The sequence below is a fragment of the Theobroma umbraticum genome, unplaced genomic scaffold, assembly GCF_002168275.2.
Source record: "Theobroma umbraticum cultivar Fairchild unplaced genomic scaffold, ASM216827v3 scaffold_50.0, whole genome shotgun sequence".
Lineage (NCBI taxonomy): Eukaryota > Viridiplantae > Streptophyta > Magnoliopsida > Malvales > Malvaceae > Theobroma > Theobroma umbraticum.
The window spans coordinates 6,671,807-6,684,489 of NW_018397261.1; the positions used below are offsets into that span (position 1 = coordinate 6,671,807).

The 12,683-nt window shown below is 31.1% G+C and overlaps 1 protein-coding gene across 3 annotated transcripts; it reads left to right on the forward strand.

Moving 5' to 3' along the window:
- The first annotated feature begins 8,124 nt into the window (after nt 1–8,124).
- XK-1 (xylulose kinase-1) lies at nt 8,125–11,860 on the forward strand. Of its 3 annotated transcripts, none has more exons than XM_021430910.1 (9): nt 8,125–8,235; nt 8,468–8,709; nt 8,960–9,099; nt 9,170–9,449; nt 9,563–9,695; nt 10,077–10,165; nt 10,477–10,754; nt 11,172–11,241; nt 11,350–11,860. In XM_021430910.1, the coding sequence occupies exons 1-9, from the start codon at nt 8,169–8,171 to the stop codon at nt 11,545–11,547; spliced, it is 1,497 nt and encodes a 498-aa protein (XP_021286585.1). In that variant the 5' UTR covers nt 8,125–8,168; the 3' UTR covers nt 11,548–11,860. The 3 variants fall into 3 exon arrangements, with proteins under 3 accessions (XP_021286585.1, XP_021286586.1, XP_089639966.1); XM_021430911.1 differs by having other exon boundaries at nt 9,197–9,449; XM_089783840.1 differs by lacking the exon at nt 8,125–8,235 and having other exon boundaries at nt 8,568–8,709; nt 8,956–9,099.
- Nucleotides 11,861–12,683: the final 823 nt, after the last annotated feature.

A 12,683-nucleotide genomic window follows, 5' to 3' on the forward strand; every position in this document is an offset into this window, starting at 1 on the left:
AGTAGAAGTATTTTTATTTTGCCACAAACTTTCCTAAAGTGCTCTTTTTTTTCTTTTTTTTTTTTAGCTAAGACTTGGCTGTTTCCTTTTTGGTGAACCATTTGATAGGCGTTGTTGGTGATTCACGTGAATTTTATTCCTTTTATGTCTCGCTGTAAAATGAAAAGGAATGTAATTTTCCATATATAAGTGAGTCTTACTAAAATTATGATAACGACTATAAAAACTACTATTACTCACTGTTTTATTATTAATTGTGAATGAAAATGAAAATTTGTATATTATCACCTTGACTCAGTTAAAAAATGAGTATTAATCATATATGGGTAAATTTCACTTACACAAGTTATATTTTTAATTTTTTTCACCTAACACTTTTTGATTTTGTCAGATAAAACTTAATTTTTGTAAAAAAAAATTATTTCAGAATAAATTATACCATTAATTTCAATAAATAAAATTAAAATAGTGATTGGTTCAAAAATTAAAATATCTATCCATACTTAAAAGTATTTTATTAATTTGATTAAAAAATTAACAATTTAACTCACTTTGAGAACAAAACTTATCCACAAAATGTTAAGTAAATAAATAAAATGTACTATTTAAAAAATTTAAAATTACAAGACGTGTAAGTAATGTATGATAAAAAGTTAATAATGATTTATTTTTTTTAATTTAAATTAAATTAATTTAAAATAATAATAAATTTATTTATCAACACGTTTTATCACCATCTATATGTAATTCTTGGGGGTCAACTTTTACCTATAACACAATGAAGAATATCACATTTCGTAATCAGTGGAAATACTAGCTTGTGAACAAACATAGTAGCAATCAAAATGAATTGGCAAGAGGTAGCCATCCTTATTTATTATAAAAGGCACTTTGTAACAAATACATATTTCTCATCAGTTAACTTCACATCTGTGTATTTATAACTATGAACAAGGACAAATGCAAAATTTTATATTAGAAATCAAATTATCTAAATAATTATTTATCATAGTCAAAGTTATGAAAGATTAACTTAGGTTTAGTTTTTTTTTTTTAAAGAAAAGCAGTTCGTCATATAAAATTTTTGTAGCACTTTGCTATATAGGGGTTTTATTTCATTCACAAAAAAACATTGAATATAAAGCTGTAAAGGATTTTATTTAAAAAATATTTTTATATACAACCAAATATTATTATGTTTCTATAAATGTATGGAAAGGCGATGTTCATTGTATAATATAGAGTTTTGTATAAAATAATTATTAGCCCATTGGTTTGTTTCAATTTCATATGGACAAAATGATTTTTTTATTAAAATTTTAAATTTTACTATATAATTGTATAAAAATGTGAGTAATGCAAAGCTAAAGAGCTATGATAATTAGTTGGAGTTGCATACATGTTTTACTTTTTTTATTTTTTTTGAAGAGATGAAGAGTACAATAGTGACTTTGATAAGAAGACATAATTGAAGTATAAATTAAATTATTAGTATGCTCTAAATTCAATGTAATGGTTGATTAGATTAATTAGCAAGGTCATGTTAGTGGGGGACCAACACCAAATCTCTCCTTGTACATTAATTCAACACAATGTTTAAAGATTTTTTTTATTATTCAAAGAATTAATATCGTGTGTGTATATATATATGTATATATATAAAATATTTAAATGAGTGAAGGTAGTGGAGAGTATAAGCTTTCAGGTGGAGATATGAAACATTTATAATCTTAATATTTGTTAAATGCTTAAATTATATGCTTGTTGTAAATATAATTTTTATTTAGTGTTTATATTTGAATCTTTGTTTGATGTCTTTATATTTGTGTTGTATTTAGTTTAATTTTTAATTGTTAAATTAATTTTTTTTTATGTTTATGAACAATTAATTCCTTTACTTATAACTCAAATCATGAATAATTATATATTTTTTACTTTGATTATTATTGTACAATAGATTGAAAGATATGAGATTGTTTTCTTTACAGTTAAATTATGCAGCCAATTGAATTATTTGAAAAATATTAATCGATTATGATTTATTTTTGATAAAAAATAATTCGATGTTTGATAATGTAATTCCAATTTTAACCGAAGTCGTCGAGGAAAAATCTAGGGAACTTCCCCGAGTCTAAACAATGAAAACAATTGCGATTGTAAGTCACGCGCCAGAAATGAGACTTTGAAAAGGAAGAAGTAATGGACAGTGGGGATGAGGGATATTCTCCCATGTGATCGGTGTCTTCCAGTCTTACCCTTTCACGCTTTACACGTAGGAATTAGATCGGCGATGCGAGGCCGCTAGGAACGTAAAGGCAATTCCATGTCAGCAAGTGCAGGTGGGGGCCACTGTGATCCATATAAGCCGGTGAATCCCTGCCCGTAGAGTGAGGGCGCACAAGAGTTGATGGATGGGTTAACGACCGTACCTGCCCTAGTGCATTTAATACAAGGTTCCAGTGCAACCACATCCACCATAAATTCAAGATAATCCTCTCTTCTAGTGTAGCATCTGCATGATCGATATGTCGGGGCAACTTGAGATGGATGAATCAACGCCCTGATCAGGTTGAGCATTCTAAGCACGATATTATTAAGTCAAATGATTTAGAAATTTCAATCATTAAAGTAGTATTTCACTACTAATTAGTGATGGTAATAATGGGATAGGCACATTAATTTTTTAAATTGATGCTTCATGATTTAATTTAAGAAACTCTTTTTCTTAAAGTTTATTGAAATAAATGTAATACTAACTACTACATTTTCATTTTTTAAATTAAAACATTAATTTTTTCAAATATTTTTAAAACTTTAAATTTGCAATCTTTGCAAAAATAAAAAGCTTTATGGTTGCCTCTTTCGCATTCATGGTTATCACCTCTTTCATTGTTATTCTTTCATCTTTTGCTTGTAATTCCATCCAACAACCACCATTTCCTTTTCTTTGGCACAGAGGTGAGAATTCTTTTTTTTTTTTATGAATATGTATCATGTTACATGAACTCGGGGATAAGGTGTCAGCTATGACTACGCATTCGACATGAGAAGTTATTTTTTTAATAAATTATTTAAAAATATTACACAATAGGTGTCAATTATTGCTACGTATTCAACATGAAAACATTATTTAAAAAATATTACACAATAATACATTAAGATCAAATTGAAAAATTTATGTAACATAACCTATATACACACTAGATATGAATATGTAATGTTAGTAAATCAAGTTTAATATAGTAGAAACATCGTAATGTGACTCTTCTTTGTAAAGAAAATACAGGAATCATAATTAACAGTGTCCCATGCCTTTTTTTTCTTTTATATAGGATTTAATCACAACCTCCAAAAGCAACGGTAATCGAGGTTTCAATCTTTCCATACTCTTTTCTGATTTTCTCTCCTTGCCTGCTTGTAATTAAGTTGACGGAACAAATAACAATGTCTGCATTTTGGCGAGCATTCTGTTGGAATATCCTATTCATGCTTCGAATAATACGGCTCGAAGCCTGGAAAATTATTATGTTCCGGTAAATTATAAAAAAATAAAAAAAATGCAATCAATTCCCAGTTTCTCCCATTGTCCTATTGCGATGTGGACATCAGTGTCCAACACTCTGCTCAATAGCCACATTTCCATATTTCCGCATGATTTATATTTTTGTCTAATGTTACTACAGCCTACTATTAAACTTTGCCAATCACTTCATCCATACAAGGTGTGGTGAGCCACCACATAGAGAAAAATTAAAATTTGTCTCAAGTAGAATACAACATTTCATCGGAGGAGGCTTTGTCTCGATGGTAAAAATGTTATCATTTTCTGAGTCAAACTCAATTATTATATAACTAATAATACATGAATACAGGGATGTATGTAATTGTATATAGTACTATCTTTTATGTTTCACACGTTTTGTGTGTACCAATCATTAAAACGTGCAATAATGACTTGATATCACAAATGGGTAAAGTTTTGTTTGTTTGCAAGAGGAAATCGACAATACTTTCATTATTATTGCTTGGAAATTAAAATTCTCATGCAACATTTATGGAAAGAGAAACGTTTAAGATAAGAGGTGTGACAACAATGAAAGCCACAGGTTTAAAAACAAGATTAGAAAAAAGGAAACGAGTAAACAAAAGCGGGCTGACCGACTGGTATAAGGTCAAGGTAAAAAGGACATTGCTCCTCTTTCTCACCCCTTGCTCACCTCCAACAACCCATCGGAATTTATCCAAATTATTGCACAATGATGCATAATTGCATATTAGGATCCTTGAGAATAGAAAAAGATTCTGTAAATTGTGGGTCCAAAATTAAAAACAGTGGCCTAAAGATGGGTTTGTTTGAACTAACCAACAACTTCGTGTTGAAAAATCCATTTGCAAAACAGCAGATTTGTCAAACACAAAGCCCCGGGCAATCCCTTTGCTTCCACCGCTCTATTCTTTTTACAGGTTAAATCACTCATTCGTCAGAAAAAAGGAGTGCAAGCAAAGAATTGGGAGTGGGATGCGGTGAGCATATCATTTTCTGACTCTCGTCTTTTGGGCTGATTGGCACGTGCAACCTCTTTTTGGCTGAGGTTTGGGTTGTGCGGGGGGGTGGTCCCGGTGGGCGAATGATTTGGAAATGGTTACACGCTGTGACTGAGACCAGAAGTGAATTAGCTGTCACCTCTGCTTTGAGTTGCTCGCAGTAGTGGCGCACGAGCTAGCCCTGACCTGTTTCACGTGACATGTGGGGTACTGCCATACCCTTAGATGCTTCCAATTTTCCAATCTCTGATTGCAGAAGCTGTGATTTTCCAATCAAAAATTATCCTTATGATATCAATTTGGTTTGTTACTTGAATTGGCTAGAATGAATAACCTTACAACTTTTCATGGTATTGATTCATGTATAACTAGCATAAGGTCAAAGGTTCCAATTTAGAATCAGATAATAATAAGAAGGACAAAGAATTAACACTGAATTATCTAACTAAACATAAGATCGACTAATTGTAGCATATATTTTGCTAATGTGTGTGGTACTACTTTACTATGCAATATTTTCTTCTTTTTTTTCTCTCAATTGTTGCCCCTACATGAACATTTTTTTATTATAAGATTTTGCAAAATTTTCATGCATAAAGTTAAGGTGATGCAATAAAACTTGTAAATGAAGTAAGGATTTTAAAACAATGTAAGAGAAATGAATCGAATTTGAGAAAAAATAAAAAAAAAGTATTGGGGGTGTGCATATATATTTCTTTAAAAAATAAATAAATAAGTGTTTTTTTAAGTAGAATTTGAAGAATTTTTCTTTTTGTGTTTCCACACGAAAGAGTTTTAATCAAGTTCTCTGCAATTCTTATGCTATTAAATTTTATTTAAACTCGATTTATATTTTTAATTGAATTAGATATCTTTTTTTAATATATATATATATTTCTTTTTAAAATTTTTTCCTTAATTCAAGTGTTTTTTTTATTTCTACAACTAAATAGAATTTTCTTTTGAATCTTTTACAAATTTTGAGTTATTTTATTGTCACATAGATTCAAAGATTGGAAGAGGAAGTGTGTCATCAAAACAAGACAAGGCAATAAAAGTGGCAATCACATCAAGTTTGGAGAATTTGCCCCATCCTATTTTTACAAAGACAGAAATGCAGAAAGTATAAATTTATTTATTTATTTTCTTTGTTTTTACTTTTTGCTTTCATATTGTTCGACATCTTGTTGTTTTTGGTATGTTTGTTACTACTGCTTTGAGATTATTCATGTTAAATTTTGCTTCGTTTTATTTTTGTAGACTGAGATGCTTCAATATACCAATTTGTATTGAATCAGAACTAAAAGCTTCATGGTATTGTTAATCTATATGCTTTTAAAGTATATTTTAAAGTTTCGGTGAAGATAAAGGTACTTTTAAGTTTTAATCAATATATTTATGCTGCAAATATTTATAATTTGACATAGAAAAGGTGCGAGATAAGGTAAAAAAGCTGTGAGGGGAGCTAAGGGAGGTTTTGATATAAACTTTTATTGAAAAATTCATTTTTTAAAATGAATCCCACCAAAGTTTATGAATTTTTTATCAATGCTGTTACCTTATCTTTAACCATGTAGTTTCAAACAATGAATTAGTAAAAAGCCTACCTTAACTACACTCAACCTGCCTTAAATTATAAATAAAATATTAGTATTTTATAATGTTAATGATTAAATTATACATTTTTTAATGAGTAATTTAAAAAAGTATAAAAATTATTAATTATTGACATCTTAAATAAGTTATACATGATTAATATTTAAAAAATAAACTAAAATAAAAGTAAATAATCATAATAACATTTAAATTACAAACAAAAATTAATATTTTAAAACATTAATGATTAAAATGTAAATAAAATATTAACATTTAAATGATCTATTATTAATATTTTAAATAAATTATAAATTATTAATATTGAAAAATAAAATAAATAACAATAATAGCATTTAAATTATAATAAAATAGAAATATATTATAATATCAATTATTAAATTATAAATAAAATATTAATATTTAAATTATTAATTATTAATATTTTAAAAATAAAATAAAAAATTATATATATAATAATAGGTTTTTTATATTTTATTTTTTTCTTATTTCAACAATTTTTTTACCAATAAGCACTACAACAGATTATAAACTTATAATAACTATTTATGTTCTGTCCTATTTATCATATCGAATTACGTAATAATTATTTTTTTTATTTTTATATGATTCTATTCTCACGAACTAGTTAATCTATTCTATTTTTGTTTATTTCGTGAATCATGCCGTTAGAGATTCAATATGTTTATGGAAGAACAAGAAAAGAGCATGAGAATTTTCGCTCTTTCTCTCTCTTAGGATTTCAATAGTACTTTTTTATCTTAAAGATTCAATTCTTGAAGAATAAAAAAAAAACTTGAAAATTACATTAAACATTTAATAGAAAAATAAATGTGTATATCTCATATTTTAAAAAACTAAAATTAAATTAACACTTACACAAGTTTCAAATATCGAACTATGTTTTAATTATTTTTTTGTCTTAAAAAGGACTTTCACATTAAGAACTTTCTATTTTCTCCTTTTTCTTCATTAGAAAAATTTACTAGATTTGGCGTTAATCATTGAAAGATTTGACTTGAACGGGAAAAATGTTGTAGTGATTGTAGTTTATACCAAAATTTTTGATTTTATTTCGAGCAAATACAGCAAAATTATTAGGTGGAGTTTGGACAGTTCTTTTGTACAATAATTATGTTCTGCTTACATGGGACACACACATGTAGATAACGAGCAATTCCTTAGAGACCCTACAACAAGGATATATGACTGCCAAGCATACAAAAAGTGAAACAATGACATAAAACTATGATCACACATGGAATGTGCTAGTTCAGTTAATCTGATAAAATCTTTTACTAGTATAGCCGTATCTGGTTAAGAATTCGAGCGTGCTATCAAGAAGCAAAAGAAAAGGTGTGGTGGGGAGGGCGATGGGGAGGAGGAAGAGGAAGCAGATGGGCTAGTCACTTTCCCATGATCTGGATATAGGAGAATGTTGTTCGACCCATAGAGTCCAATAACTTGGCAATTCAAGCAATGGCCTAGAGGCCATAGTCAGAGTTATTGGTTTTGTAATTTTCTGATAAATTGACTATTTAGTATTTACATGCTTGTGATAAGAAGAAATGGGTGGTAGTTAAAAGTCAATTTTCTTGTCGGAGGTTTACCCAATTTTTGACATTCCTCAGATCAGATTAACCATTGCAGTGTCATTCTTTCTCGCTTATGGAAGCCAATGTCCAACATAAGAAGCAAGCAGTAAAGTATTTATTCAAAGGTATTTTACAAAAACATCATAAATTTCTTACGATATCTTAGACACGACTTGGTTTATATACGAGCATTTGCTATTTGAGAATTAATGAAGTTCAACAATCAAAGAATAAAAGAAGGTTAGCCTGGGCCAAAGCTATATACGAGCCCAATCCAATCAAAGGGCCGAATCCGAACCACAATCAATCAATGAATCAGTAGAACGATCCAACAGTAGTAATTTCGCTTATCCAATATCCATTACAAACCTCAGAGGGAAAGAGGTACAGGTGCCAGAAGAAAGGTGCCAAAACATGCTTGGTTCAATTAGCCAATCCTCACTCTCTACACAGGTTCTCTATCCATCTCCCCCCAAACCAGGTACTTTTTCCATCTCAACCATCACTTAAGACATTTCTTGCAATAAATTTTTAGTGTCAGATGTCTTGAGTTGTGTACTTTCTGCATGCTAATATTTTTCCAGCGAACTGTAAGATTTGTATTTTTTTTTATTTAAAAAAAGTAGGTATTTGACATGAATAAAATGCGAGTCCTATGGTCGTTTAGGGACTTAGCTGAGTGTAACATGGTGTGTATATATATATATCTCCAGGATGTTGTACTGCAAGGAGGTTGCTTGTAGGAACTTGGGCGTACAAGAATTGCGTAGATAAATCAGCAAGGCTGAAAACAATGGTGGTTGGATGTAAGAAAGAGAATCAAGAAGTGGGTTTTCAAGCTTGTGAACGGCTTTATCTTGGAATGGATTTTGGTACATCTGGAGCTAGGTATGCTTTGATTGACAAGCAAGGGACAATTCATGCTGAAAGGAAGAGACAGTATCCTCAATACATGGTTAGAGCTAATAATCCTTGATGACTTCATCTCAATATAATACTTCATTCTAGTATTAGTTAGTAATCTTTCTTTGAAATTGCTTGAATGATTTAAAATTTACATAGAATTGCAGACATTTTAGAGTTCAAATTGGGCATGTTTATTTACTTTTGTTTCCCATGTGTTCAATTATGTGCATGAAGAAGAAGAAAATGGTGCTTGTTTGCACCCTGCCATGTTGATTATGTTGTTTCTGTTGTCTAGAAAGAGGGAAGAAACAATGGATTGGGCACGGTCATGGAAAACAACTCTTTTCTCACTGCTTGAAGATATTCCTGTTCATCTCCGTCCTCACGTTGCTTCCATTTCTCTTGATGGGACTTCTGCAACTACTCTCATTATTGATAGGTGATTATCTAAGAAATTATTTGCTGATCCATGTAGTATTTTCCTTCTCATTTCCTGGATTGGATTTCAGTGTGGTATCTGAATGTATCACCTGCAGCAATACAGGAGAACCATTAGCCAGACCTTACCTCTACAATGAGAGTTGTCCCGATGCTTTGCCAGTGGTAAAGTCCATTGCTCCTGTAAACCATACAGTTTGCTCTGGTTCCTCTACCCTGTGCAAGCTTGTTTCATGGTGGAACAATGACAATTCAGACAAAACATCTACAATATTACTGCATCAAGCTGATTGGTTGTTGTGGCTTCTCCATGGGCAGCTTGGAGTTTCTGATTACAATAATGCTTTGAAGGTCATAGAATAACTCATTAATCATAACTTTAGGATTTTAATTCCTACTGGTAATCTGCAAGCTTCAGCAAATTTAAGCAATGAATGATGATGCAATTGCTCCTATGTGTCTAGGTTGGTTATGATCCTGAACTGGACTCCTATCCACGTTGGCTGTTATCTCAGCCTTATTCGCGACTTTTACCTGTGGTCAAAGCTCCTGGAACTTCGATCGCCCATTTGAAAGAGGATGTTAGAACACTATTTGGTATGCATTTGTTCCGTCAAATAGCTTCTATGCCTGCCTAGATGGTTCGAAGGGCAGATAATTGTGTGGTTTAAGCATGATAGTTTGTTTGGCAGTTTGCACTGGTAGAATGTGAGGTTCTGCATTCTTATTAGACAAAGTAAAATTTGATATTTTGCACTGCTTAAAGAGTTTAGCATTATGAAGGTTTAATATCTTTGAGTTTTATAATTATTTCTTCTGAAAAGAGAAATAGTTGAAACTTTTGATAAGGAAATTGGAAAATTATGCAGTAATTGCTCTGGATTTATGTGTTCATGATTGCTGATTGTTGATTGCAAGTTAAACCTGCCCTCAACTTCTGAAACTGCAATTAATATTTTATAAAATACATCATAGCAGGTTTTTCAGAAGACTGCATTGTATGTACTGGGACCACTGATAGTATAGCAGCCTTTCTTGCAGCACGTGCAACAAAACCTGGGAAAGCGGTTAGAATTCATCATTTGGCTTTGATCTGTGTTTATCAGGAAAAAGGAAGTGGCTTTTTGTTGCTTGGCATACAGATTCATCAAGCTGTCCCTTATGGCCTTGATAGTCTTCCTCAATCCGTGTCATATTTAGTTCATTGTTGCCAAAGTAAATATAGGCAGACATCTGTCTGCTATTTTTCTGTTCATGATGTTCTTATTTTGTCTGGCCTGCTATGGTGTGTTTTACTTCATTTTTGAGAGACTTTAATTACAATCAGCATGTTTGTTTTTCTATGAGTTTCGTCAATTACACATTATTTCTTATGTAGGTCACCTCTTTGGGTTCAACCCTTGCAATTAAACTGCTAAGTACAACTAGGATAGAGGATGCAAGATATGGGGTGTATAGTCATCGCCTTGATGATAAGTGGCTTGTTGGAGGAGCTTCAAATACTGGTGGAGCAGTTCTTAAGGAAATTTTCACTGACGAGCAATTGGAAAAACTGAGTGAACATATTAATCCCATGGAGACCTCTCCCTTAGACTACTATCCCCTAAAATCAGTCGGAGAGAGATTCCCTGTGGCAGATCCTAAGATGGAGCCAAGGTATTTAATATCTCTCTCTCTCTCTCTCTCTTTCTCTTCCCATTAGAACATTCACATATTCTATACAGTTCTTGAGAAGGATATTTCTCATAAGGATTTTTTATATGATTACAAGTTCTGATTCCTACTTCCACTGTAATCTGCTAGGTATTTTAGAAGCATAATATCTATGCTAGTTGACTGCATAAGGAACTTAGTGAGTATAGTGTGTTTCATGATGTGAATTTGAAATGCCTGGGACCCTTATTTCTGCCATTTAACCAATGCAGATTAATATGACAGCAATAGTTTCTATAGAAGAATATCTTCCATGCCTATGTTTTTGTTCCTTTTCCGATTTACATTATGTATAGTCTCATATAGGACTAGTGGTTCAATCGGGTTGGATTGAAAAAACTGTTTTTCAATTTTGTACAGGTTACATCCACGCCCAGAAAGTGATGTAGAGTACTTGCATGGTATTTTGGAATCAATTGCCCGTATAGAGGTGTGGAGAGGCCCCTTGTTTAAGATTTATATGCTTGTAAGAAGGAGGCATGCCTTGCTACTGATGAAAGTTATTCTAAAATGCACATTCTTTTGATCCTGTATTCAGGCAAAGGCCTACAGCTTGTTGAAGGATCTAGGAGCAACCCAAGTGGAGGAAGTGTTCACCGCCGGAGGTGGTGCAAAAAATGACAAATGGACAAGGATCCGAGAGAGGGTACTTGGTTTACCTGTGAGTCGAGCAACTCAGACAGAGGCTGCATACGGAGCTGCTTTGTTGGCATTGAAGGGTGCCCAATTGATGTAGTGGCTAGTGAGAGCCTTCATTTTGAAGGATCAACTACATAAACTACGGGTAATGTCATTAATTTTGGTGAAATAAGTTGTGATTATGTGCCTTTTCTGCTTGCATAATTTGTTATAATTCCTCCCTCCGATTCCCTCTTGTATTTTAGGAGTAAGATCAGTTAATTTCAACTGGAACCTGTTGTTTCCAACCCCACCTGTGTAATATGCCAAAATAATGAACTTGAGACATCAAAATATAGTTGACCAACGCTGGGAATAAAGCGGTTGACTTGGTGTATTCGAATATTTGTCCACTAAGTATAGTAACTAATCTTTTCTCCACCATCTAAGATCTCCACGGGCAGAATATTCATTATTTTTGAGATATTTTAATCTAAATCTTATTATTTGATAAGATATATATATATTTTTATAAATATTTGATTTTTTTTGATATGTTACTTGAATTGGTACTCAAATATTTTAAACATTATCCATTAAATGTTCTAATAAGGTAAATTTAAAATTAATATATATTATTAATAAAAATTAAATTAATAAATAAAAATTAATTCATAAAAATAAATTAAAGTTTAAAATTATATATTTAAAATAATTAATTAATTTTAATAAAGTATTATGTTATTTATAAAAAATTTACAAGTAAAAATAATATATAAAATTATAATTATTTTTTATTATCAAATTCGAATAGTAAATATCTTAATAATATTACTTAAAACTCACAATAATGATTTTATTATTGGAATTTGATTATAAAATATTACAGTTTTAATTAATTAAATCAAATAATATAAACAATCCCATTAAAATATATGCATCGCCCTCTAGGATGACTTGCTTGCCAACATGCTTCCCAACGTCCAAAAGCAGTAGGAAGAACAAATTATAAACCAGCAACAACGCGCAACAAATCCAAGATGGTGGCGTCTGTCCAAAGACTAAAGTGTTGCCACCAAATGTGAAAACTGGAGGAGGCTAGCCCAATTTGCTTGCCAACCATCAAACGAAGATTTGATACGAAATGAGTAATAGCCAATGGTGAGAGGTGAGGCTATAGAGTACTGAATTCTGACGGACTGACAAGGGCTTCTTGTCTAATAAATGAAGGGAACATTCGCCGTCAGTTTCACA